Raw genomic sequence first — 27,912 nt, 5'->3', positions numbered from 1 at the left:
AGTTTAGTGCCATTACTATCTTTAAACCAAGTAGGCCCTACGCTCTTCAAAAATAATTTTGTCAGTTACTTTTTGGATAGCTGCAAATGATATACTCTACCTTTGTAAAAATGTACATGTAAATTTCTCATCCATACATAGTAGCAATCTGGTCTGAATATCATGAATAGTATGCCCATCATGATGGATTGGTTGCTTCATTAGTTTTGTTCATGGATCATGAGTACCAGTAGGTCAGTCACTCCCGATCAAGGAAATTAAATTTCCAAGAATGTTTTTTTTTCAGTGAGAATGTGTTAGACTTCATTTATATAGGGCTTATAACCAAAATTATGATCTCACCTTTACTGACGCATGGATTAGGCAATTTAATTGTATCGTGGATGAAGTTGTTAATTAGTTCCAGGAATTGTTTTCATGTGTTTTTCTGTGAAATCCTGCATCATCAGTGTGCACAGGGAATGGATCGGAATATATCAGGAAAGGGCAAATTTTTAACAACATTTTGTGCTTTGAAAGTGAAGTGCTCATGGTGGTTTGGGACAATTTTAGAGAGTTGAGGATGGATGGTGTTTTAGAAACATGGGGATTTTGGAGGATTGAAGATGAATGGTGTTTGAAGAGGATTTTGGAGGATTGAGGATGAATGTATTTTTTGCGGCAGGACTGTCTGACTATTTTAAGGATTGAGGCACTGGGTATCCTTCATTTGAACATAAGTGCAAAATTTTGGAGGATTTTGGAGGATTGAGGATGGTTCCTTGCAAAAAGAGCAGAGGGACTCAGGGTTAAGAATTGGCAAATGTGAAGACCCTGCCTATGAGCTGCTTCTTCACCATTTAGGTCCCTTTGTTTCCAAGATCCAGAGATGCTCCAAGAAGCAAAACTGCTAAATCTCAGATAGTTCAACAACAAAAACTTGATAAAAAATTTCACAGTATATCTTAAAGAAAATATTTACATAGTTTCAGATTTCAGTACCATTTTAGTTTTTCAGTGAAATGTACAGTCACAACCGTTATACGTGTCAAAGATCATGTTTTTCCCATGAGATACAGCAGTGTAGTTAAAGGGTAGATACAACATTTGCAAACATAAAAAAACAAAATTATCAAATTATCACGAAATATCTTACTTGATTGTTAGGGAATGACAGTCTAAATCATCCTGTAAACTTGTGGCTCCTGGTGTGCTGACATTTTCAAGAAAATCATATTTTTTTCAACGCTGGTCGGCCGACCAGCGTTGGAAAAAAACTGGCTTTTTTTTAAAACTGCTCTTAATTTTTCATAATTAGCTTTTCCGCATTTTCTTTGCAATTGATTGCACACCTGTGGAGGGGTACAAGCCTGCTGGAGTGATTCTCTGACCTTACAATTCCCAAAGTCGACAAACTGCTCTGTTGATGTTAAGTGGGGTTAGTGAACCAGACAACAATAGCATTATTGGTATTTTTGGCTTTTTCAGCATCTTCAAGCCCAAAACGTGAAACAAGTCAGTTTAACAATATTTGCAATAACATCTTAATCCCCCAAATCCATTTACTCCTGAAAATTGCATCAAGAGCAAATGTTGTACATTCCCTTTAAGTAGCCTGCCTGAGGCTAACTGTATTAAAAGAGGAGATACTTGTTTCAATTCATAAACTTTACAAAGTACACTAAATTTTGACAAATAGCACAGCTTTGTGCTTAAATGCAAATATCGAAAGCTCAGGTTTGGTGTCACCAAGGAAAAATGAAACAGCAAAAACTCCCAGCTTTTTTTTTTTTTTATCATAACAGGTCTTCCTGGGCCGTGATATGAATGATGCTTAATTACTGTACATAAGCTGTCACTGATGAGTATACATGCAAAGCATAGGCCTATCATAAGCCTCTGTCCCAAAAAGATTTGGAACCAATCATACATCTCCGTTTTCATCCACCTGAATCGTAAGAATCAAATTTTGCTCATAGCAGTTCCAATGATATCGTCTACAGTTGGTAATAAGCTTAGTTAACAAATTATTAACTTACTTCTTGGATAAATGTTGCATGTGACCGACACGCTGTGAATTCGGGCGATTCACAATGCAGTGCGCCATCAAGAGTTTGCCATTGCCAGTCAACTTTTCAAGTTTACAGTCGACAAAACATGGCCCATTTGAATGAGTGTCAGTAGACAACTTGGGCTAATTTGTTATAGATTGGGGCATAGCGTTCTGCCGGCTTACCAAAAATCACCATATTGATAAAAAGAAAAGAAAACGGGAAACATATACTCAAATCGTACGCTTACGAAAAACTACTGACTGGAAAAACGAACAATTTGAAATGTCCCGCGCTGCAAATTTGTCGACCAAATGAACTCTCCATGGCAAGCTCTTAGTGGCGCACTGCATTGTGAATCGCCCGAATTGGACGACAACGACAAGCAATATTTCCCCGTGTTTTTTCCCCCTTTTCCCCCGTGAATTCTCTGTACATCTGCATCCATCCTCCTACTATTCTATGCAGCTTGTTTTGCAGCCAGCTCACGTCTGTAATCATTCCACCTGGCCCTCTTCAAGTCCAAGTCAAGTGGGTCTTGTGAAAACACTGCCCCCGTCAGCTCTCCCTCTCCTCAAGCAGCTCACCAGCGTTTTATTCCCTGTCAACCTTTATCCTACCTTTTTTTCCCCTATTTCTTCTGTCCATCCTGGCACGAATTCATCATTTGCTCATTTGCATTTCACTCTGTGAATGGCAGGTTACTAACCCACATTATGCAGTTTATTATTTAACCTCCTTGTGAACAGTTTGGACTTTGTGTTGTCTTCGTTAATGTATGTTATTTAATAGGTACAATCACAGCATTATCTATAATTAACTACATGGACATAAAGAAAAACTTTTAATGATGTTATATTCTTTTTGTTTGCTTGTTGGTTTGGCTGTAGTTAGGTCCTACATGTTGTGTCTATCAAATTTTTACTTACACACTATTATAAATTTGTTCTCAATTCCCAAACTGCTTAGGCCCTATTTACTTGCCTTACTTTGAGCTTTCCATAAAGAAGTCAATTGAAAGCAATGACACATGATTAGTTAACAAATAAATGAACACTTCAAATTATAATGAGATTTCAGCTTCCAATTCCCAAAGTATCACTTTGCAAACTTTGGGCACATCATAATTTAACAGTGTGTCACTAGTAAATACAGTTTTCTTTAATAATTTGTTAGCGGCAAGAAACTTATTACGTTTTTACAGACAGTACTGGTAGGCCTATGGATTATAAACTTTTAGACATCATCCTGTTTCAGTGCAATTACACGTTGGGCAAAATGGGTTGATATGAAGACCAACGTTGCTAGACCAACGTTGGTCAACATATCAACAGGTTAAACTCTTGGGCAAATTTTTCCCAATTGTTGGAAAATGTTTACCCAAATTGGGTAATTTCAAACCAATGTTGGGTAAAATTATATTTCCCAACAGTGTTTTACCCATTATTTTATACAGTGAATCAAAGACTAATAATAGATATTTTATAAAGCAAACGCTTTACGGTTTGTTCATATCACATACAGTTGTTCTTTTCGGGGGGGGGGGGGGGCAGTGATCTTCTAGACTTCTTGTTGCTTTGGCTGTATTATACATTTAGCCTAATAGGAACTCTCTTTTTATTCTTCATCAGTGGTTGGACATAGAAAAAAGTCGTATATATCCATCCACGCTATGGGAAAATCCTGACGGTGATCTCCTGTATTCATGTAGGATTTGCAAATTTCCCTTACACTGGTTAATTAGAGGCACTACTAGTCCAGAGCACATGTGCGTTATGTGTACACAACGACTGGGGACCGTCAAATTGAATTGTGAATGGTCATGTGGCCCTTTTATACATCTTTTGGATGCGTGGTACGTCGTAGTCCCGCAGAGCCATCGGGGGTCTGCTTCATTAGGTCTTGTTGGAGATAGAAAATTGACGGTTGTGTAGGCTGTGTGGCATGGTGCATATGGGTTGCAGAGAGTGCTTGTGACCAGTGGGCAAATACAGAACCAAAACCCGGGAGAGTCGAGCAGGTCAACACGGATAGGTAGACGTGTACTATACCTAATGTAATTGGACAAGGCTTGTTCTTGGGCATTTCTTGGCTGGAACATCAATTCAGGTCTTGACGCTGGGTCCATTTTAGCTTCAGACCAGTAATCATGAGAAAGCGCAGAGAATATGTGCTGGCAGCCAACGGAGACTCAGGTAAGAGCCGTGGCTGTCTGGATTCTTTTCCTTTTCCTCCCACTTGAGGGTTGTTAGGCCTACCTTGCGATTGCATCAAATTAATCAGTAACTCTCAGTCATCTTCATCCAGAGTTCAGCTGTTCTTTTGGCTGTGATTTGATCATTGCTTCCCTATATATGTATGTCCTTTAACAATTTGCAGAATTGTGTGTGACTGAATAACTAGAGGTTATTTTCATATATTAATTTAAAACTTTTGAATGATTGGGCTTTTTTCCACTTTCAAAGGGTCCAACATTGTGAATAGTAATTTCTGAGTGAGGTTATTTTTTTATTTGGAATTTCCAATATGTTTTGTGTGCAGCTGTAGTATACAGTGTTTATACGTCAGTGAAGGGCAGGACCTTATATTGACATGCAGCTGTGTCTGGAAATGAATTTTAAAGAGAATACGGCTCAAAATTGTCCGTGCATAAGAGTAACTTATCCAACAATAATACATCTGATGACTTACATTTCAGTTTATTTGCGTGTGTTTTATAGTGTGACACTTCCAGGGTCACACCAAAGTCTTTTTATTTTGTGACATTAGCCTAGTGATAAATTCAACACCGTTTTTATGACATGACAAATCTGTTCACTCGGTAGCAAACCTGATGAGTTTTAAGAAATTGCATTTCAAGTTGGTCAGTTTTTCAAATCGTGTTTTAGTATGTATATTTTCTCCCAAGAATTGAAAATATGTAAATGACCAATAGTTAACTAGCCATACCTTGTCTCCGTTTTCTTAAAATCATGTTTAATTAGGGAGATAGTAAGTACCGGTACTTGATAAGATTAGTCATAAATGGAAAAATTAGAGAACATTCGCTACACGTATGGAGATGCATGTGCTTGTACACGGATTTGTAAATTGCAAATTGTATATATTACGCACTAACACACGTGTAACATCAATGAGACTAAGTGACAAATTGAGATTTGTCACTTCGTCAGAACAAAAAAAATCAGTTGTCTCACTTTTTGTTAGTAGCATAACTAATGAACGGAAGCATGCAGCTCAGCATAAAACGCAAGAGAATCATTAGATAAGATTGCATGGCAGTATGGCAGTAATTGAATATCCAAAAAAGGAGGGAGATTTCAGATGAAATATTTGTGACCAACAGCCCTGTATTTCTTGGAAATTCACCGCAAAATAGTAATTTCCAAGGAAGATTTTGATTAAGCCATAGCTTATAACTCATGTCAGGAATTTTGAGAACCATTCTGGCTAACCGACTGACATCCTTACAAAAACATCTCTGAGATTTAAAGGGTATGTGCTAAAAAACTATTCACCCGGATTTCCCGGAAACTTTTTTTTGGCTTTAATATCCGGTCTGAAAGTCTGTGGTAAATGAACCATTGAAAGCAATGTGGGTGAGGATATAGCATCGGTGAGCAGTTTATGTGAGCACACAGTGCGCTGAGTTTAATGAATGAGTTGTCAGCAGAAAGATGCAAGATTACAGCTGGCAGGCCGCGCTATTTATTTTACCCAATTCAAATTGCTGGCTGAGGGCCTGTCTGCTGATGAAGTGAGTATAGCAGTTGACATGGCGTGTATTAATAATGACATTTATATTATCTATTTCTGGATTGCTTGGACAGTTTGTGATTTAAGAAGGGTGAAGGAAGGGGTAAACGTATTTAGAAATAGTATATGTGTTGAGAAAATGTTTTTTACTGGGTCTGAGAGTGCCCTATTAAAACCTAGGGGGAAATACCTAAAATCCATTTTGTTACAAACAAAGGGGTCATACAGGATCATGGGCGTTGCTAAGATGGGGCAAGGGGGGGGGGGGCATTTTCCCCCTCCCCTCCCCCCCCCCCCCCAAAAAAAGAGGTGTGAAGTCATATTTGCCATTTGCAAAATGGGCGTCTGCAGGGGCGTCAGTGGAGGTGGGGTGGGCAAATGTCCCCCTCCTACCCTCGAAAAAAATATATAAATTAAGAATATGCTTGAGAAAGTACAAGGATTTCGGGGACAAAATGTGCTTTGCCCCCGCCCTCACCCAAGAAAAATCCTGGCGACGCCCAAAAACCTGAAAACGTCCTCTTTTTCACAGCTTTTAAAAAATACATTGCAAATATCTATGCATAGAGAGTATATTCCATTAGCTTTTCAACAACGAAGAAATCTTTCCAATTGGGTAAATATTGATTGAGTTATGGTCAATTAAAAAATAAGTGCCAATTGCGAAAACAATTGTTGTTGAAAAGACAATGGAGTACCGAGATGACGTCATTTGGAATCAGAAAGTGTAGTGCAAACGAATGGAGTACGTGCGCGTGTTGGTTCTCGGGCTGAATCACCCACTAATGTCTTTTACACACATTTTGTACACGTGACGTATTCACTTTGGTACTCCATGAACTACTGTCTAAATATGTATAGATATTTGCCGTGATGTATTGTTTTAAAAGCTGTGAAAAAGAGGACGCATTGAGGATTCATGTTTTGGTTTTTTAGAGACCCTGTGTATAAAGCAAAGTCGCATTTCAGTTTGTGCGTAAAAATAAAGTCTAAAGTAATACCGCGTAATTCAATCTGTAAATTCATAGCTCATGTGTCTAACCCTATTTCCCTCTCCATGTACACCCCGAAATCAATAAAAGTGTGTCCTCATCAGGTGACTGTGTCCTCACCAGGTGGCGATGTCCTCGTGCTAAGGTCAAGGAACCTCCAGGAAGATGACTAATCTTTTATTGTAATTATCCACTGTCTGGCACATACTTAGACCAATTACACTGCTTTTAAACACTTGTTCTCTTCTAATGGGCTGATAATGAGACAGCTTATTTACTTACTGCATTGAACCTAATAGGATTAGTGGTAGAATCCAAGGGGATGTGGAGAGGTTTGATTTGCGCTGTAAAAGTACATTTACTGTGGTTTGATCTTTATGCAGGTATTTGGGAGGTGAGTGTTGTAGAGGTGTATAGTGGTAGCAAATGTCTTGTATTTTCATTTATTCCAAGTCACCAGTCAGTAATGTACAAAGGCATATATTTAGAAAATGTATTGTTTTATCGTTTTAGCAGTCTGTTCTTGACTGCTTAAGGATGTAGCACATGTCCCTGCAGTGCATTATAGGCAAGTGGTAATATTGAATATCCGGTCACGATTTAAATGCAAAAAAAACAAATGGTATTGACAGAAATAGTGCACTGTTAATTCAGGCTGTTAACCATCTTCACAAAAACCTAGTTACTTGTTGAGTATTTTCCATGAACTAAAGACATTTTAGGACAGTTTTCAAACTAAGACCATGTTTAGTTGCCTCAATCTTCCTGAAAAATGAGATTCAGAAAAACGAATAAAAATTGTTGTCCACTGTCCATGCTGTATAATGCTGAACCTTTGATTTCATAGAAATACATTTTGAGCAGTGCATTTTTAAATAAAAAATCAGTCTTCTTTAGCTTTAATGTGAAAATGTGCATGCCCACTTAATTGTTTGTTTTTTCTAGGTTGTGTCTTGTGTGTCCGATTGTCCTTTGTCATGTATTGTCGCTGTTTTCCTGTCATGTACACTTGTTTGTCAATAGTTTAGGGTACAAAAGCAACTTGCTTTGCCTTATACCTAAATGTTGTCGTAAATTTGCTTACTTACCAGTATTCAAGATCTTTGTGTATTATACACTGTTAATTGCATATTTGTGCATTATGCTTACATATTATGATTGTAACACTATTATATGGGAAATCGCAACATTGAAAATAATTTTTTCTTTGTATACTGTAGCGTTAACGCTGTTCACTTCACATACCAATTTCTGTGGAATCTTGCATAAATGTCATGTACATGTACATGTAGGTTAAAAAAAAACATGTTATTTCTGTCACTCGCAAAACTGAAAGTGGCAGGAGACTGGAGGTTGCCAGCAAGACAAATGTGAGCACCATACGCATAGCTAAAGTTTTGAACAAAAGGCAATTGAAAATATAAGAGCACTGACACTTTTCTTGCTAACGGTAGACATTTTGAGGTTCAAACTTTCCATCATGCGAAGGCTAGGACAGATAAATACAAATATTCTGGATCTGTGCAATTCCCCAAAACGTTTTCTGGTCTTGCAACGATAATAGGAATGCTCTTATCATTTCTCCTTTTAACGTTCTTAAAGCTAGTCTCCGACATTTTTACACTGTATAGTATTTTTAGACCACTGTTTAACATTTTACTGTGTTGCCCTATTTCATTTTATCCAGCATTTTATTGGGTAATTTTTCTCTTTTGCACATTTTTTGTTCTCCTTTGTTTGCTTTACTTGTCCATCTTGTTCCTTTGTCTGTTCATGCTTTAGTTGCCATTTGGGATGTGGGCTATCTAGGAAAAACAACAACCAAAGATCTCTTGGTTTTTTGGTTTTGGTGTTGATTTTTATGTTGGTTGAATTTTGTTACATTGTTGATTTTTTTTCATGTGAGCAAACTAAACAAAATATACACCAAACGTTTACCATCTTAGATTTTCATAAAACCTGTCCATGTCTACCTGCCACGTAAGGAAAGAATTAAAAAACAGAAGATTGGAGAAAAAAATCAATAGTGGTATGCCTAATTGAATTGGGAATTCTGCAGTGACAGCTGAGGTCTGCTGGGCTTCTACCCCTGAGTAAAATGAGTCAGTCAAAAGGAGTTGAAACGAGGAAGAAATAAAGAAGAAATAATCGAAGGAGAGCGGTTCAAGAGGCAGTGATTGTCGTGAATTATGACCACCTTTTATCACACGCAGTCAGCAAATCATGATCAGCGAGTTTCTGCTGATGAAGAATGAATAACCCATCAGGATGAAGTGCTTGGCAGTACTGTGCCTGCGTATAGTGCTCCGTAAGTGACAGCCCGGCACGGCAAGATAAGCGGCCCTTGCAAGCTTTGCCAATCAAGCATGACAAGCTAATGGTTTGGATGCCTCCATGCAGTAATCCCGCTGCAGCGGGTGTTGAGTACTTTGTGAATGATAGATTGTCTGCATCCACTTGAGGTGATTGGCACGAAAGGTATCTGTGTATTACTGAATCAATAGACTCCAAAAACTCAATAAGCAGCACTTTCTTACCAAGAAAGTTGTCAACGGTTATTGAATTTACAGTGAAACTATGATAAATGTACAGTGTCTGTTTGTCAGGTTAAACATGCCACCTCACACTTTTTATAGAGATAAGTTAACTAGGGAGGATATAAAGATCTTAGGTCAACTAGCTTGGACTTTTTGCAAAATGTACGATATTTTGCAATTTTTTCCCACACAGTTAAACATGGGGGACAAGTCCCCCCACCCCCACTGTTTAAAGTGGGGGATATCATATCGTTTGTCCCCCCCCCCCCCTTTTTTTTTCCTTCCCAAATAAAAATCGTAGCGAACATAATGATTCTATAGCTCAGAATCGCCGATGAATGACTCCAAACTAAAAGGTCATGTTCAAAGATGATCTTTTGCTCGTAGAAATTGGTTTAAGTTGTCAGAAATTGCCGCAGATCGCACCACAGGCCGTCTAGAATCCAAAATTTTCTTTCTTTGCTTCGTTCTTTGCCCTCGCATTAGTGCTGATCAAGGTATGTCCCCCCATGTTTGAGAAACGATTGACGCCCTTGCAGTTAAGATTTCCATCAGTGATAACAAGGTTTTGTAAATTAATTTAGTCCATGAAAGTTTGTCTTTTTTTGGTTCTGCACTGATGTCTTTGTATTGACATTTCTATAATTTTAAAGAAACTCATTTCCACACCACAGGAGTTAGACTTGAACTGCGCAACAAATTCGTTCCTCGAAATTCATCAAAGCCAAAGGATGAGAAAACCTGACATGAATACAAAGAAATTGATTGAATGTAGTCAGCATAAAATAAAATTGTTATGAGAAGGAAAAATCATGATAAAATTAATAACCGAAATCCTAAAAATTGTGAATGTTTTCTAAGTTTTTTGATGGATTAGAAATATCAGGAAGCTCATTTGTTTAAACTTGTTGACAATTCCTGTGCATGCTTAATGCAAATATAAAATGATGCAGGCATATTATTTTGTTTTTAGTAGACTTTAATACTTGAATCCGTTCATCCAAGATTGAAATGAGATTCTTGAGCGCAGAATGCATTATTTGATTTGAGTAATGCCTGATTAGTATTGAAGTGGCTTAGTGTATTCAAGGAATCTTCGCCCCCTAAAAAATGTGCATTTTTAAACATCAAATCAGTGGGTGTTTTTTTCCCAAAAAGAGATTCCTTCCTTGTAGATTGAACAAGGGATGCATTTTGAGTTCAGAGAAGATTGGCTCATTCTTTCTAGAACATCTTTGGAATGTGTTTATGCTGATTTCATCTTAAGGGAAGTGGAGCATTTTTTTTCTCTCAATAACCCGTACACGTATTTTTAAAATAACCAGCTACTAGAACTTGGAGTTTTTACATAAATTGTGTGCTTCCATTTTTTTTCACCAATCAAAGTTTCTGAAGCACATTTGTGATACACATTTCAGTGAACATAATGAAAAATAAACATGTAGCTAGCAAAGTCACTGTTCTTAGTTTCAAGCCAAATCTTATGGAACTCCATTGCTGTTTGGATTTTGTTACTTCTAATATTTCATCACCTCATCCAAATAGCCAGCAGTTGCTTGCTCGTGACTTGCTATGACAGTCTCAGAGAGACCTGATTAAATTGGAGCCAGGCTCCTGTCTTGGCAGCCCCCATGTCTTCAGTGTAGTTTAACGTATGCATTTGTTCTGTTTTTCCCCAACGTATATTGTATCGTGTTGTGTGGCTTAAAAAGTGATTGCACGATACACTCCGTACTGAAGAGAAACAGTTCCCCGAAGTGCTGACACAAAATTTCATTTTTTTTCTACAACACATTGCTAAGATGGATTTGAAATTCATTTTTTTGAATTTTTTTATTATTATTATTAATTTGGGGGTGGTTGGTCCTCGATTCAATAGATAACTATTGAAGCAATAGAAATTAATTCAACAGGTGTTTTCCAGTGCCATTTTATTGAAATTAATTTTGAAACTAAATCTGCTTCGTTTCAATCTTTTAATACTTTGCAGATGGAGAGTGCTTGGGTACAGCTCTTTATCAACTGTAAACTTGTTACTGCTGTATAGGCCAGCCTGTGAATGATGGGTTCAATTTCTTGCCTTCACGTGTGTGTGTGTTAGCTCAGTAAATCAAGTTTTATCTTGAGCATTTTTCAAAAGTAAATACCAAATTTTGAACTACTGCATGTAACAAAACACTACATTTGAAACAAAGTTCATTTTGGAGGAGTCTTAAGCACAAATTGACCATTTGCTAGATCTGTTACATGCACTGCTCAATTACCACAACATTAAAGTTCTGATTTTCAGAAATTTGTGAGAGTAAGTTGTGAAAAATCAGATGTTCAGCGGGCATTTCAGAATGGAAGAATGACAGTAATGATGTTGTTTACTCATTCAAAGCAAACAAGAAGACGTAACGCACCAAACAATATTGTCAACACAATTCAAAATTTAACACAAAATTGTTGTGACTATTATGATCTGTGCTGGAAAATAATATTTTGGGTTTTTTTCCAGATCCTTTACAAATATGAGTCAAGTGTGTTGAAGTGTTTTCAGTACTATGATATGCCCCGTTTTAGAATGTTGAGTTGCTCCCAAGACTGGTAAAGGGGTGCAAATAACTGTTTGTTATTTCATTTCATCACATCATTATACTAACATTGTAGAATTGGTTAAGTTTTATATTATTACAGGTATGTACATGTTTTACCCAGACGACATGGCACATATTTTCCGTAGGTAAAAATAAACTCAATGCCTCTGAGCTATAGCTGTGACATGTGACAGGTGTAAACAAAGTTTTGTTCACCGATGATGGCTAAGGATTATAAAGGCTCCCTATTGGTTGAAAGCTCCAACATTTGCATATTTTCATTTGCATGTCAACTTCATTACCTTATTTGGTTATGAGTGATGACAGCTTTACATTGCCCTGTGTTTGTACTTTATGACTAAGCAACAGACGTACGTGACCAATGCATCAAAATAAAATCTTGACATGCTATACATTATTACTGTTATACGAACCGATTGTTGCTGAGCCTGCTGAAGCAGATCTATACACAACTAATCATATATATATAAGAAATGCTATCATATAAAAATGATAAAAGTAAATATGTGAGGGAAGCAAATGCTCCTGGGACAAATGGCACAAAAGTGAGCTGGCAGCTTGTGCATGCAATTATAATAAATATCCCAAAGCACAAATGTACACACTCCCAAAATTATTCCAATCCTTAATGCTGTGCACTGCACCTGATCATACTGTATACGTTGTACACAAATCTCATGAAAGTATAACTTGATCCTGCAGATTCTATTGATTTTATGCAACCCTGTCTCACGTCATGGGAACATTAACTTGCAAAGCTGAACTTTCTTCTAGAAATGTGCCCCCAAACAAACATGCAACAAGGTCATTAATATTACCAAGGAACACTGCAAGTGATTCTGACATGGGCCTTCCGCCTGCATTTATGCATTCCTGTCTCATGGCTCACAAGGCAGTGTTTAATTTGGTCTACTATGATTTAATCCGCTCTTGCTCTGAAGATCTAACGGACAAGAGAAACGTGTCTCTTGACTCATCCCTTGTATAATACCCCTTGGTATTCATACATCACATGCGATGGCACGTTCTGATTTCTTTTGTGCAGGATATCTGTTACGCCCTTCATCCATCAGAATCAATATGGGGTTCTGCTTGAAATCAAAGCCCACCGACTAGAGCATTGGCCGCTTGAGTGTTTAGTTCATCACTGACATGGGGGGGGGGTGTTAGGGGGGTTTGAGCAAACCAAAAACATAAAACCAGTCGTGTTTTTTGATAATGGATACACTAAGATTCAATAAACTGTATGCATGTCCGGGATGAAGTAGCTTGTGATTCATGGTTGGGCCAACCCAGCATGCACAAACCCTCAGAGATTCATTCAAGTGCATGTTTGGTCGTGATGAAATTTGACGTGATTTGTCATTTGGCAAGCAAGGCACGCACTCCATGCATGACCAGATCATGTCAGGAGTCATTAGACTTGGGGGACTAGGGGGGGGGGAAGTACCCACACAAGCAGCTAAATGTCAGAGACGTTTGTAAAATCTTATTAAATCCTTTTTCAACACTAGTCAAGTATAACTAAATTTATCAAGTTTTGAATTTGCAACACATAGACAGGTTCAATAATCAGTTGCTGGTTCTTTCTTTAGACTTTCGTTTTGGTGGTGATTTTTTTAGGCTTTTAGGGAAGTAAATGGTATGACTTCATCCAAAGAGACCATTTCTAATGTTAATGTATGCCGGTAATAAGTACAGACTTGAATGCAACCATTTGAAAACCTCTGCACATTTTTACAGTAGATTATGTCAATGAGTTGCAAAACCCTGTATCAATTGACTTGCCCTGATGCAACATTCCATCATACATCCATTTATTATGGTTTGTGAACTCCCAGTTAGAAGTCATTTTCTATTAACATGCATCACCTCTGTATCTGCACACAAAATAATTTCTGGAAGAGCTCTGTCTGGATTTTTAGGGGGGAAATGTATCCTGTCATCTAGACCTGTGCTAAATTTGATCTGAGGCCACCTAGGAGAGAGCCCAAAATGGAAATAGATTCAAAAAAAGGCTTTGTGACAAGGCCCAAGATAGATCTTATCGTGACGTGGTGCTTTGCCATCAGATAATACAGAACACGTTCTGTACCAGAATTCTAATATTTTTCAGTCCAATTCTTGCAAGCTTGCAAGCCTTTTGTGGTTGCGGTTCCATTAGTGTCCTTACCTCCCCCCCCCATGCGATGGTAAAACGTGACCTAATTCAACCAGAAGCGAGGACACTACAGACCCATTATCAACAACTCAAACCATCCACATACACCTCCATAATATCACATGTTTTTCTGTCGTTTGTTATTGAATCCGCAAGCTCTCCGTATTCCAAGCGTTATCAAAGCTGCTGCAGGCATCACTTGCACCGAAGACATTTTGCCAGAGTGTTTTGTGAAGGAGAACCTTGTTTGAGGGGCATGTCTCAGTACTCTGTCATCGACCTTTCGGGGGAGGGAGGGGGTGGCTAACTTGCTCTCGGGCTGTGGTTCAGTTCACATTTGCTTGGTGGGTTTTAGATATTTTTTCCCTAGAAATTTGAGTGACGCTTTTTTCAGAAATGTAATCAATAAATCATTAAGAAAAGAAAATATGTAAATCTTTAACTTTGTAAAAAATCTTCAGGGCCCCCCCCCCCCCCCCCTCAGCCTGGAAAACAATTCAGTCCATAGCATTCATCTTAATTGAATGAGTCTTTCTATTGTGATGTTTACAGACATGCTCATGCCATCATTACAAAAGGATTAATGTGCCTCGGCTTGTATCACTGTCATTTATTGATGGGTCGAGGTTTATTCCTGGAACTTTTTCATTCTTACATTGTATAAAATCTATATACGTCGGTGCTCCAGTGCCTCTTGTCATGAAAGATAGTCCATTAAGGGAAGAATTGCGTAAAATATCTTGTTGCAGTACAGAACCGTGATTTATAGCGGGAATCATTGCAATGCCTGTGTGCCGGATTGCTTGCCAAACAAGCCAAATTGACCTATAGGCAAACAAACAGCAAAACTCTGAAAACAATTTTTCATGCACTTGCATGTATTGGCAGAGACACAAACTGATTCATGTTCGTGCTGTATTAAATCCAAGACGGCCATATTTTCTAAGTTTGACAATCGCATGAGGAAGAAAAGGGGGGAACACTAGTTTCTGAAACTGCGCTTATCCAGCAATTGCCCTTTTCTTCCTCATTCTGGTAATATGACTCTCCCATATTGTTCAACTCCAGCATATTTCAGCCTTTGCTTTTACTCATGTTACAGTCAATTTGGAAATTAAAATCTTGATGTAAAGGGTTGAACGGCAAGCGCAAGCTAATTAAGTTGTCATTTTGCTGACAGCACGCATATCAAATTCATGCTAACTTTGCCGTGCTGCAGGACTTTTTTTCCCTTTTGTCATTCCACGTATAGTGAAAATCTGAGTAATTGCTGTGCTTCTGATAATATGTGATCAAGATACATGTGGTAGACAGCGAGGGTATAACATAATTATAACACACACACATAAAAATAAGTAAATCGTGTACCAATTTAAGCAAATAATATTCAACTCTTGGGTATTAGGGATAGAATTTATGGCAGATTTTTTTAATACCGAATATCTAAACAAAAAAAATTCCCTCCGAAAAATGTTTCACTCAGTTTTTATCCAAACATGTGCTTTAAACTGCCTTGCCTATTATATTACTCACTGCAAAAGGCCTCCCGAAAACAAGCTGTCTGAGCACTCTATGGTTTACTTTACTGATTTTTCAGTGAATAAATAAGTGTAATATAATGACGTCCACATGCTAATGGGTTAATTGCCCTTACTGAAAGAAGCACATACTTGTCTGCTGGATACTCAACAAGTTTTTGTGTCGCCTAAACAAAGTTTTGGGAGACACTAACCAGTCCTAAATTCTGTATGACAGTAGACTCGTAAGTCTGTAGACCCATAGACCTGTTAACAGTTTTGAAAAAAAATGTATAACTTCTACATGCTTTTGACGAAACTTGGATGCAGTGACCCTTGGGTGGGAAGACACAATTCTTCATGGGATTGCTGAGGTCAAAAGTCATGTAGGGGTCATTAGAGGTCATTGTTGAAATATGCTTCAAATTTTTAGACTAGAGAATTTAATGGATTTTCATGTAACTTAGATGGAGAGATCCTTGAGCGGGGGTTCATCACAACTTCCGAAATTGGAGGTCAAGGGTCATGTAGGGGTCATTTGAGGTCGCAGTTTCAAAAGAATAGGGATTGACCATGGAAAAAGGGGACACATGGGTTCCGCGGACCACCTGTTATACATAATGTCCTCATTTTCAAGATCCAAGAAAATTGACCAGAATAACGCCTAACTTTATAAATTTAAAATGAGACACAGAAAGATCAGGCAGCACAAGGTTTCCTCGGCCTTTGCCATTTGAAGCAACCCACACACTTGCAACATTTCAGGACTTTTCTCCCCTAGGCCTTTGCATGCATTCTCAGCCATGATGCAGCCCCACAGCAAAACTCTGCTAATCAATAAAAGTATCACATTTCCTTTTCCAGAATGGAACATCGATTGGTGTGTTTTTTTGTTTTTGTTTTTTACATTATATGTCTGACTAATTACTGCTAGGGTCAAAAACCTGAAGCAAGCCAGTTCTTGTTACAAAACATTTTCGGTTTTAGACTGGTCATTAAAGGGGCATGACAGCCTGAAATCCCTGAAAATTTCACGTTTCCAATTGTTTACTTATCCTATTTCAAATGTCTGGTTGAAAGGAAACTAACCTAATGGCTTAGCGTTCCCGAGAAAAGACGAAAAACTCCATTTTGTGGCATAAGCGTACGTATTTCAAGTTGTCTCTTTTCAATGAACTGTTCACGTTGTGTGTGTGTCACATATACATCAGCACCAATACACAAATGTTGTTTTTTTAACGTCCGCAGAATGCAAACCACTGTGCCACATAATTCACAACTATATAGCATTCTTAGCTCGATTTTTCTGGGACAAAATTGTAACCCCCAAAATTCGTTCTCAGAGGAATAACACAAAAAGGCCCAGTTTTTAAAGGATGGTTGCATGAACAGTGCTCATGTCCTACGTTTAATTGTTCTTTCTAATTAATATAATTTTGTTCCAATGCGTTTTGGAGCCCACATGTGTGCATTCCGGTCCGTAATGTCCCTTTAAACAGTAAGGAGAGCGAAAAATCATTCTATTTTGATGATATCAAGTATTGTTAAAACACAATTTGTTAAGTTTCAAAGCTCTAGAGTCAAAATATGGATGGGAACATTTTTTTTTACATGTGCCTGTTGATTTATACATGCATGTCTGAGGACATACTGTATATTCAATGGGTTACTGTTATTCACATATTTAGGAGAGTATGTTCAGTTTGTTGAGCAGCAGTTATGGAATTGTGATTTCAATAGGTATGGTTGGTTGGGGTTTATATATTAAGGAAAATTTCCTAGAAAAATGCCTGGAATGGCGGCTGTTTTCCTACAGTGTGATTCCTTGAAATTGGCAACAAATGGATCAACATCAACCCCTATATGATTCATTGGCCAAAAAACAATGTTTAGAAGCAATATAAAGTAGAAGTGTTGATTGTCCAAAATGGACAATACAACTGTCTTTTCTGCGATGTTTTTAATTGATAGTTTATTTTTTTTAAATTAGGCCTCTCAATTTATTTTATTTCTAAATGATTGGGTATGCTGTAAAGAATAATCAAGATTGAGACATGGAACAAATTGTTTAATTCAGAAGAATTGTAAGTAGAATTTTTTTTAAATTCATTAAAAAAAATAACTAACGATTTCACCGTTACATCATTTCAACGTTCTATTACATGCTAACAACCCACCAAGTTTCAAAACAATTGGACCTTCCCTTGTATGTGGTTTAAAAAAACAACACATTTTTTGTGACGTCACATATTTTGTAAAAATTGTGTCCCTATTATTAATGACCTGCAAAACCTTTTGCAAAAAGAATTTAGAGTTTAGTATGTTTTGTTCGTGAGATATGCGGATGGGATGAACAATTCAAAAATCAATAAAAAAAAATCAAGTGATAAAAGTCATCATGGCGTTGCCTTCATTTTCATCAAAACACGCTCCTGACTTTGTATACATGTACAAACAAGAGGAAGAAGAAGAAAGAAATCAGAACAAAAACCAAGGCTTTTCCACACATTGTGGATAAGCCAATTAAAGCACCTCAGCATACATGTAACCCCAGATCCCTTCATAGTGGAAACAAGATGGAATGGAAATGTCATGCTAATATCACAGAAAGAAATCTTCAGATTGGAAGGATATTAAACAGTAACAAATACTTCACTGGAAGTAAAGCAGGTCCAGCTGGTTGGGCTGTCTGATCGGCGGATGTAATTTTTCAAACATTTGTTGCAATTAGATTGCTTTAAAAGGTTAGAGCATAGAGATGCAGGTTGACACTTTAGATGAGAAATTTGCCAGGCTGTCAGTCAGCAGTCCCTAACTGAGATTGTCTTCAGGCCAACAAAAAAGGCTCTGGTTTTTGGTCTACGCGTGCGTCGCCGTAGCCATGTGTGCTAGAAAAATTAAAAAGGTTTTTTTTTCAATTTAAGATGCTATCTCAAAACCACCAAACTCACTGGTTTGACTGGAATCCTGCTGCTGCACAAGTTTAACGTGTTTTTAGATGGGGTTGCGATCGAGTATGAGCTTTATGTGGCCTCTCTGGGTTCCCATACATTTTACACAAAATTTTGTCCGGCACCATTTGCAGTCATCAGCCGACATTTGAAGAAAAAACAAGTAAAAAAAACACCCAAAAAACGCATCTCCGCACCACTTTGGGGGCAAGGTCCATACCAGAAACCGAAGACTTTTTTTTGGCCTAATGTAGATTTTTTTTGTTTTAATTTGAAACACAATTCACATCCCTGGTTTTGAGAACTTATAGGCCATGTTGTATTGATTAGCTCCATCCAATACCTGTGCAAAGCATTCTCTTTTCAGTTTCTGAACACACTTGTTTTCTGTTACTATAACTGTCTTTCTAAAAACCACACCTGACTCCGTCAAAACATTAATGCCACTAGTACTAGTGTTGCATACAAAAATACAATGACTCATCTTGTTCACTGCAGTGAATGTGTCTAAGTGCAGCATTTCAACCATGAATATCAAATCAAAGTCATTTACTGTATGTTGGCCTGTAAACATGAGTTTCAAGTATTTTCTTCTGGTTTTGCATGTACTCGTGGGCTGTCTGTACCGGGAGCGGGTGAGTGGTATGTTTGGTCGTATTTTGGACGACGAAAGCCACCCACTGTGCACTGAGCTTGCAGGTCATATTATTCCTAGAAGTGGAAGAATGAGACTGCCGGCTGCTCACACCAATCGCCATCTTTACACTTTTGTCCCAATGAGAATTTAATTCTTCAATGCCATTTTTAAAAGATGAATGTTGTTTTTGATGACTAGACAGTGGGAGACAGGTACAGGCTTCTCCTTCACTTGCAATGTTTTTATCTGGTATCTGTAAATTTTAACTAATGTATTTTGTATTCAGTGTACTTCCCTTTTTATAAGCTTTGCGAGCATTGTAATTTCTTCATCTGGAGATTAATAAAGTTTTCTTATGTCTTAGGTCTTACTCGGAATGTCTGTCACTCTTTGCCATTTTTCTTAAATGTCAGAGATCATTGGAAAGTTCCTTTTAAAGTATGATAGTTAATCTTCAAGATGAAGGCACAACTGCATATTTCTCCTGTGACTTCAGCATGACCACTGTGTTGTTTCATTACATTCGTTTTTTTCCCCCCGCTAACAGTCACCAACCATTGAAATACTATCGTCAATTTGTTGTGAAACTGCAGGTAAAGCCCATAGGGAATTGATTGACTGACGGGCCTGCGGCAAAATATCAAATCAAGTGAAAGGGAACGCTCTCCGAAATCGCCTTGTGTGATTGTGCCGGGTTGTCACCCTATTGGCGTTCATTTTCCCGGGGGGATCCCAAATTGTTATCAGTGGTTTAGAGTGTTGGAAAGGCTGATATATTGGTTGTATTCTGGATGCATTGTCAACTCTGATATTTACTGCTCCTGAAGCTGCCAAGCAAACATGTTTTCTTACAATCCATCTATTTTCAGATTGGGGTATCTTAGGACTTGTTTGCCATTGTGTCTATGTTGGATTTGTTGTTCTAACAGGAAATGGAGTCTGACTTATTTACATATAATAATGCAGACAAATTTTGTTTAAGTTGGTTTAGTGATCGACGTAATCATCTGTATTTTAAGGCTATAAATTACTTGCTGTTCATCTGTTCAAAGATCAAGAAACAATCATGGGTAGTGCACAAAGGAATGTTTAAAATGCTACACATAAGGCAGTATAATGTTTGATCTCGGCTGTTTCTTTGGCTGTGGTTATGTGTATTGGTCTTTAACAAATTGAATTGCATTAACTTTCTGTTATTTCAAATTTCAAATTTACAGTCAATTTTGTCAGTTACTGTCAACTTCTTGAAATTATGATAAGCAAGGAACAGATTTCTTTCAGACTGTTCTTATGTGCAAAAAAAACCAGGATTTTGAATCCGAGCCTATGTAAGATGAAATGTTGAGGATTTCAATCTCATCTTTGGCAGTGACATGCTTGTACAAATCAGTCATTAAGTTAAGACATTTAGGACCAAACTCTTAAATATTGTTTGAAATATCATTGGACTGCATATTACTGTAAAACATTGTCTAAATTTCTTATATACAATACGTTATAGTTAACCTATCATCTAGTGTCCATGTGAAAGAATTTTTTTTAATGTTGAATTTCGCTCATGTAAGTTATACAAGAAATTGTTTAGTGGAGAGGGAAGTCAAGATTGATTTTTTTCAGTGGCTCTAATTGCACCAGCTTCATGCTCTAGGCCCGGTAAACCGTTTAGTCGTGAGTTAGCAAGAGTATAGTTAAATCGAACATTTTTGAAACCAGATGGTTGTCTATCCCCCAGCACACATGCAGATTGGTGAGATAAGATGGGTGGCCCGCATCCAAATCCTTCATTTCCATCTCCCTCAGCCATTGATCAACCCACCACCATTGGTCTTGTATACTAAACCCTGAGAATCAAATTAAAGAGTGATAAAAGACGTGTAGGACACAAACCGTTATCAGATCCTCCAGTGTTCTCATTAATCATGGATTGGGAGCGGGTCTTGGCTGCGAGTTGAGCCACCATCAATGTTGGATAATGCTACAGCTCCCCATCTTATGAACCCCCCTGAGGCATAGCCATCCACCGCCAGAAACTGTATCCGTCAGGGCATTTGCTTGCATGGATAGACCGTTCCCCTCACAAGAGCAGATACAAGGAGCCAGAAGGTACTCCAGTCAGGTCCAAACACGCAGGCGACGACGTGAGACGCAACTTCCTGACAAATTCGTCCGTGTGCACTTGTAATTACTAGGAGGGCCGACGATGGATTTCGGCAATGGAGTTTGACGACCGTGGCTGGAGAGGATAAAAAGCCCATCTCAGCAGGTACCTTGAGTGGACGCCTGGCACGGCAGATAAATTTGATATTTCTGCATGCTTGCAAGAGGAAGGTGTCTCTGTGGTGTCATATTTTGCTAGTTGGCCATACTTTGTAGTTGGAGTATGTGTTTAGGCCTACTGCAGCCTTTACCTGATGAAAACCATCTGTGAACAGCCAACTGACTTATAACTGAATTAACTTTTCACCTCCAGAAGACAGTTTAGACTATAACATCATGGGCAATAAAGGTAAGAAAATTAGTACGATTTGGCAATATCACTCGGGTGTTGTCAACATAGTTTTTAGTTCAAACTGCCATGAACTGAAGAAAATAAATATCAATCATGACATATTTCTGAAGTCAGCCACAACATTTAGAAAATGTAGTGGACAAATTGAATTATGCACGGTTCAAATGCTACTGTTGCTTTAGTTCTGTAGGTAATTGATTGCTAAAAAGAGGACCACAGATCAATTTCTTTTTCTGAACTTCATTGCTTTTTGTTTAGTATATTTGAACTATCACTATTTTGCATTTCAGAGAAAAGAACAAGTATTGGATCAATACTGTTCAAGTAAAGTTTCAATATATTCATAACCTAGAACGCTTGGTAACCATACTTTTCTCCAGTGCCTGTGAATGCTGTAGTCGTTACCCTGATTTAAACTTGAGTATGGTAGATAATCAGAATATCCATTCATCTGGCTATATAGCTCTTACAATTTGAAGAAACCTTTGAGTTGAAATGTACCAAATTCGGTATGTGTCAGTGCAAGTAAATTGAACAGTGACATGTTTAAGAGAAAGTTCGATTATTTCTAAGCTGCCTTGGTGATTGGCTCTGATTATGATCCTACAGCAGGAACCTACAGCACATTTACAATAGAAGGATGCAAAAATATGTGTAATGCGAGAAATCAGTGAAGTGCCACCGTTAATGATATTTGGAATAACCTTTTTCATTTGGTATTATGAGAAAATTAATGAGAAATCTTTGGTGATCCTATTACTTGCTACGCATCATACTATCGTTCTTGTTATTGAAATACATGTGAAAGCTCCGATTTCAATTAGAACTTTCAAAATGTTGTATTGTCAAGCAGGAATTTAATGTAAATGGAAAAAACACATGGTCCAGAGACTTGGCATGAGTTTGGGGCAGTCATATCTGTCACATTTATTTCTCCATGTAATATCACCACTATATACTGCAAAGCGCAGTCCAGTATCAGGAAGTGTATGTGTTTACTAGTTAATTGTGAGTTGATTGCCCATGTAGTGTGAGTGACTTGCCCGCATAGGTGGCAACTAGTCCGTAAAGTGGGTGACTCGCCCCCAAAAGCGGGCAACAGGCGGCTTCGGGTGAGACAAATCAATTTGTTAACCCAGATCCTCATTATTTGAGCAGGGGCCCATTCCTGTGACTAAACCTGATTTGCATATATCTGTCGTGCAAGTGTCAAGTGACATCTAATTTTGTATTCCACAGAAGTTTTGTTGTCAGCGCCTTCCTCGAAGCACAGCTCAGGTTTTTATTCAGGTATTCCGATCAGGATTTAGTTTCCAGTAATTGGTGAAACATATCTTGCTTTTTGGCTGACGGGAGAGCCACTTGGGGATTGTTCATGCCGTGTTATGTTGTGATTAGCTGGAAAATATGGGCGTTTTATTCAGAAAGGGCACCGAGACTTCCAAATCAGTGCCACTAGATGCAAAAGGGAAGAATTTAGTTAAGATTTATTTCCCCTTTGAAAGCTTAGATTGTACTTGCCCCAACAATATCTGAGGTATAATCTTAGGGTTTTCAGCCAAAGCCCTACGTGGGTTTGAGAGAGCATGAAAAATTCAGCTCGGTGCATATTTCGCTCCTTAGCAAATGAACCCTGGAGACTTCATTTGGGTCCATGCCCTGTGTTTCCCTGTGTAAACAATTCATTTATTTTCATACCCATCGGTCACTCACACTTGAAATTTCCTTTACAATCATGCAGGTTTTTTTTTAAATGACTTGTAACAATCTCTTTAAAAATTGCAAGCAATGACAGGTAATCTACAGGGACTTTGGCAATAGCAATTTGTATGCATGAACTGATCTCGTCAGTCCACAGCTCTGAACATTCCCTGTTATACCCTTGTTCAAATGTCAACCATGATTAAGTGTATGGATAATCAAAGCAATTAGATTTGTTGTATTTGTGAGAGAGTTGCTCTGTTCCCTGGTGAGGTTAGGTAGTGCACTCACTTTCAAAACTTTTGTAAAAAGTGGATAAGAGCGCCATATCATGTTGTCTAGAGCCATGTTTAGTGTGTTTTTCCTTTGTTGCACAATTTTTTTTCAGCTGATTATATTTCTGTATATTTTATCCAAAATAAATTTAGTACATAACATGTGTCTGAAATTCATATAGTGTGTATGTGCTGCTGTATAATGTGCCCTGCTAGTTCACTTATTTACACATTGTTAAGTCTGAAAAGCGCTTTTCAACTCAACCTGGTGACTCTAGCTACAATCCCAGCCAAAATGGTTGGGACACTTCCTGAGCCTACCACGGTCACCCACTCCCCTGCTCCCCCACTTCCCCGCTCCCCCGGTCAATGTTGTTCTCTCCAGCTTTTGGAGCACACACGGTGCAATGAAATACAACATTGAGCAGGGGTAATTGGGGGCCCAGCGAGATTTAGCCAGGATTGAAGCTGGACATCCACAATGAATTATAGATAGTAGAAACACGAATCGTTGCTTGCAGGGTGACAATATTGAGAATGATGTCTGTGGCTTGGTACGTTGAACATCATGTCTGTGAGAGGCTGAGTTCAACACCTGTTTCATTGCTACAATGCACAATGTCAGATGACATATAACTCAGTCTGCCAAAAAGTTCATTTCTATTGTGCACTGAGGATGAAGGTGTAATCATGCTTTTCTCAGAGACATGCTGTGCAGTTGTAATGCTGAATTATTAAATACAACTTGATGCTATGTGCCAAGAGCAACCTGAGACTAGATCGGTAATTTTCAGATTGCTCACATTGCAAAGAAGTACAGGGAAAAAATGAAGGCAGGAAAACTTTTTACAAATTTGTCATGTCAGGTATACTCTGCCTGTACAGGCTGAAAGCCACTCCAGGTACAGGGCTACAAGAAAAATTAAAAGAAGAGTAGACCTAGGTACTCAGGAATACTGAAGGTAGGAATTAACAATCCTCTTGGAAATGAACAGATCATAGGTTGAAGGGGGAAAAAAGAGATGCAAGGAATTGGATATTTCAATAGGGGAGTAAAATTGTCATGGTCTGAAACATTTTTGACAGCTTTCAGATCTTTGTTTTTATTTTGAAATGAAATTCTGTAGCTTGAATTAACTACCGGTACCCAACTGTGTCAGGTCTGGAGTGGTTGTAAGTCCAGACTTTGTAACTGTAGTAAGTTTCAAGTCCGGTGTAAATACATATGCAAGAAATACTTATTGAAAACTTGGAATTATTCTTGACATCCATTGTATTTCAGAACCGCAAGTATCCTGAGGCAGTCTGATTGGTGCTACGCCAGTCTCATTTGATCCTCACCTACAGCATTTGGTGAACCAGTTTAGATTCTTTTCAGGCCGGGGGCAGTTTATGGAATCCGATTTCGGAAACTACCCAATTAGCATGTGTTTTCCCCAGCTTTGAGGGATCCTGCATACTGAATTTCCTCCGGCTATCCAAAGCTGGGATCTATATGTACGGTTAGAAAGCTGTATGTGGCACAGATAAAGCATTCTACATGTTAGTGTGATAAAGTAAAAAAAATTGTCTAAAATTAATTTGACAAATTCAAAGGTTGAGCACAAAGGGAACCTGTGAGAGTAGAATGATTAAGAATCACTTACACTAGGTTACTGCCATTTCTTTTCAATTGATTGCAAAGGTGTGTGGATGGCTTCAATTGTGTGTAAACCTGAAAATGCCTACTGAAATTAGATCTTGTATTCAAGACCAAATGAAGTCTGTACACGATCACTACATGGCACTTTGTGACCATTTTCAAAAGACTCAGGGCTGGACACACTGGGCATGTTCAAAACCCGTTCTAGCGTTGAATGAACAGGGTTTCGAATGACAAGAACCAAAACACAAAACGCTGTTCGGGAACAGGATTTTCACTCCCCACTTACTGGGGAGCAGATGCAACTTGCAGGCTATGTTTGTGCACAAAATTGAAAGCAGCTATGTAGGAGCAATAATGATAAAAAAAAAAACTTGTACGTGACCATAGAGTGTCTTTGGCAATTTTCATAGGTGTTCCAGGATTTCAATCGTTTTTGTAAGATCATTAATTTTCCCTTCTTGTCATTCGGGGATTAAATGTAGCAGCTGCCATCTTGAATTTTTGCCCAGCTGCACTCATACACACTTGGGCTTTCGTAATGGGCAACCCGAGAACACTGTTTGCGGATCACTTGAGATCTGTGCATATCTTGTGCATTCTTGTGCAAATTGCCTGAACTATGCAAAACTAATATTATTCTTAATGTGCCCGATGCCGTAGCATATTTGGGTAAGCATCAGCCATCCTCAGCAAAGCATTAGAATGAACCTCCCAGTGGTCTCTCCCAACTCTCTCTATTTAACCATTGAGGCCCGGTACTTGTGCATGGAGTACATTTATTGCCCTTAATCACGACAATTCCGAGTTTAAATATGGGCATGTATATAAACTAGTAATTCACACAGGTAATCAAGCAGCTATCAAATGGTACAATGAGCAACTGGAACGATGAACAGCCGTGTGGCTGACCCTGATCCCTCATTAATGTAATGTAATATGTGTATTATATGTAGTAGTTTGTTTTTTACCTGTAATTATTGGATTTATAAGTTTGTGGTAACTACATTGCATTTTTACATCTTTTTAATTAATGATTGTATGTTTTTATAACCCACTCTTTGTCAAGGCCATTTTAATTTCCCTCCTGAGGGATAATAAAGTTCAATCTTATCTTATCTCTTATCTTAATGTAAAAAGTACTGAAGCAAAAGAGTGCACGAAATTAATGTGACAACTGTTTGTGTGTCTCAAGATTGTACCCACACTGTGGAATATTACTGGGAGGCAATGACCGACAGTAGCACCCAGTCAGCAACTTATATATTGCATATTTTATTGGCATTTCTTCCGCCAATAACATGCATCAGTAGGATCCCTCCACATGCTGGCTCTGTGTATAAAAGATGTGTACTCCCTGTAATTCTTCAAATCAACCAAATTAGCGGGCCTAACATTTTGGTATTAAACAAGATCTTTCTCAAAGGCAAAGACAAATTCTTCAATCAGAAAAGTGCATCTTTTGTAACGTCACTTTACATTGTATATTACTGGCGCCTGCAGAACTGGTCTTGCATCAATATAAGGAAATATATTGATCCCCTGGTAATTCCCTCAATCCAGCAAAAGAAAAAACAGGCATATTACTACTGTTTCATCATGTTTATATGATAAGGATATCATATGATAATTATCCTCCATGTGCAGTAGAAAACACAAAATTTGCTTTATTTTAATATTCACTCACTTTGGCATCTTACATATGGGCAATTCAATGAGAAAGTGGACATGGCTGAAAAAATAGCAAATTCATGAAATCTTCAAAACTGCAAACATCACAACCTCAACTGTGGGATCAAATTAAAGGGGACAAGAAGACATTTCATTTCAGTGACGTGGCAGTGAGATGTATTATTATTTGGTGGGGGCTAAAATTATAGATTTGGGGTGGTCATTTTGGCACCTTGGTTTTACATGCAAAATGCAAGTTTTATTGTGAGTTTTTGTTTTTGAGGCAGAGAGAAAGGATCATATTTTATTTAAGACAGATTTTTTTTATTGGATAATTTGTTTCTTATATGTTTGAACTTGTACCAAAGTTGGGTGGACAAAGTGTAACTTGAGTTACTGTAACGTGAGTTACTGAAATATATCCCTCTAGATATTTTTGATTGATTATTTTTTAATAAGCATATTACTAAAGGCCCTGTCACACTGTCTGCGATCATATATGCGCTCTCACTGCGTCCTTGAAAAATAGCTGGGGCGCAACAACAACTACTAGATCCCAGCGACAACTACATAGGTCGCCAGATGGGCGCCAGAGGGTCCTTATGGTCTCCGATGAGTGCCAAAGTTTTTGAGCATGCTCAAAACAATTGCAACACCTCTGTGCTCTGACCAGGGCGCCATAATGACACAACTCGGCGCTGTGCGAGCGTGAATCGTGCGACATTGAAGTGGCATTGAGGCAGCCTAGGCGCAAGGCAGTCGATGTAGTCTCCATGAGAAAGTAACTCGACTGCGATGAACTTGAACTAGTCTACATTTGAAACTGGACTGCGGATTGACCGTTTTCTCTGGGTAGCCTATTTATAAAGCGCAAGGGACGTCACGTGAGCGTATTGGTCGGATAGAGAGCGCGACGCGAGCTACTAGGACGTA

At 38.2% G+C, this 27,912-nt stretch overlaps 1 protein-coding gene across 2 annotated transcripts in view; it reads left to right on the top strand.

Annotated features, from left to right (window-relative positions):
* Positions 1–26,426, top strand: part of LOC119732658 — an 88,447-nt gene extending 62,021 nt beyond the window's left edge. For both annotated transcript variants that reach the window (XM_038206286.1, XM_038206285.1), the window contains one exon: positions 24,949–26,426. In XM_038206286.1, coding sequence (XP_038062214.1) covers positions 24,949–24,965 — 17 coding nt within the window. In that variant the 3' untranslated portion in view covers positions 24,966–26,426. The remainder of the gene's footprint in view (positions 1–24,948) is intronic.
* The last annotated feature ends 1,486 nt before the right edge of the window (positions 26,427–27,912 follow it).

The sequence above is a fragment of the Patiria miniata genome, unplaced genomic scaffold (genome assembly GCF_015706575.1).
Source record: "Patiria miniata isolate m_02_andy unplaced genomic scaffold, ASM1570657v1 HiC_scaffold_24, whole genome shotgun sequence".
NCBI classification, from domain to species: domain Eukaryota; kingdom Metazoa; phylum Echinodermata; class Asteroidea; order Valvatida; family Asterinidae; genus Patiria; species Patiria miniata.
Note: the sequence above shows the minus strand (reverse complement) of the source record. Positions and strands in the feature narration are given on the sequence as shown.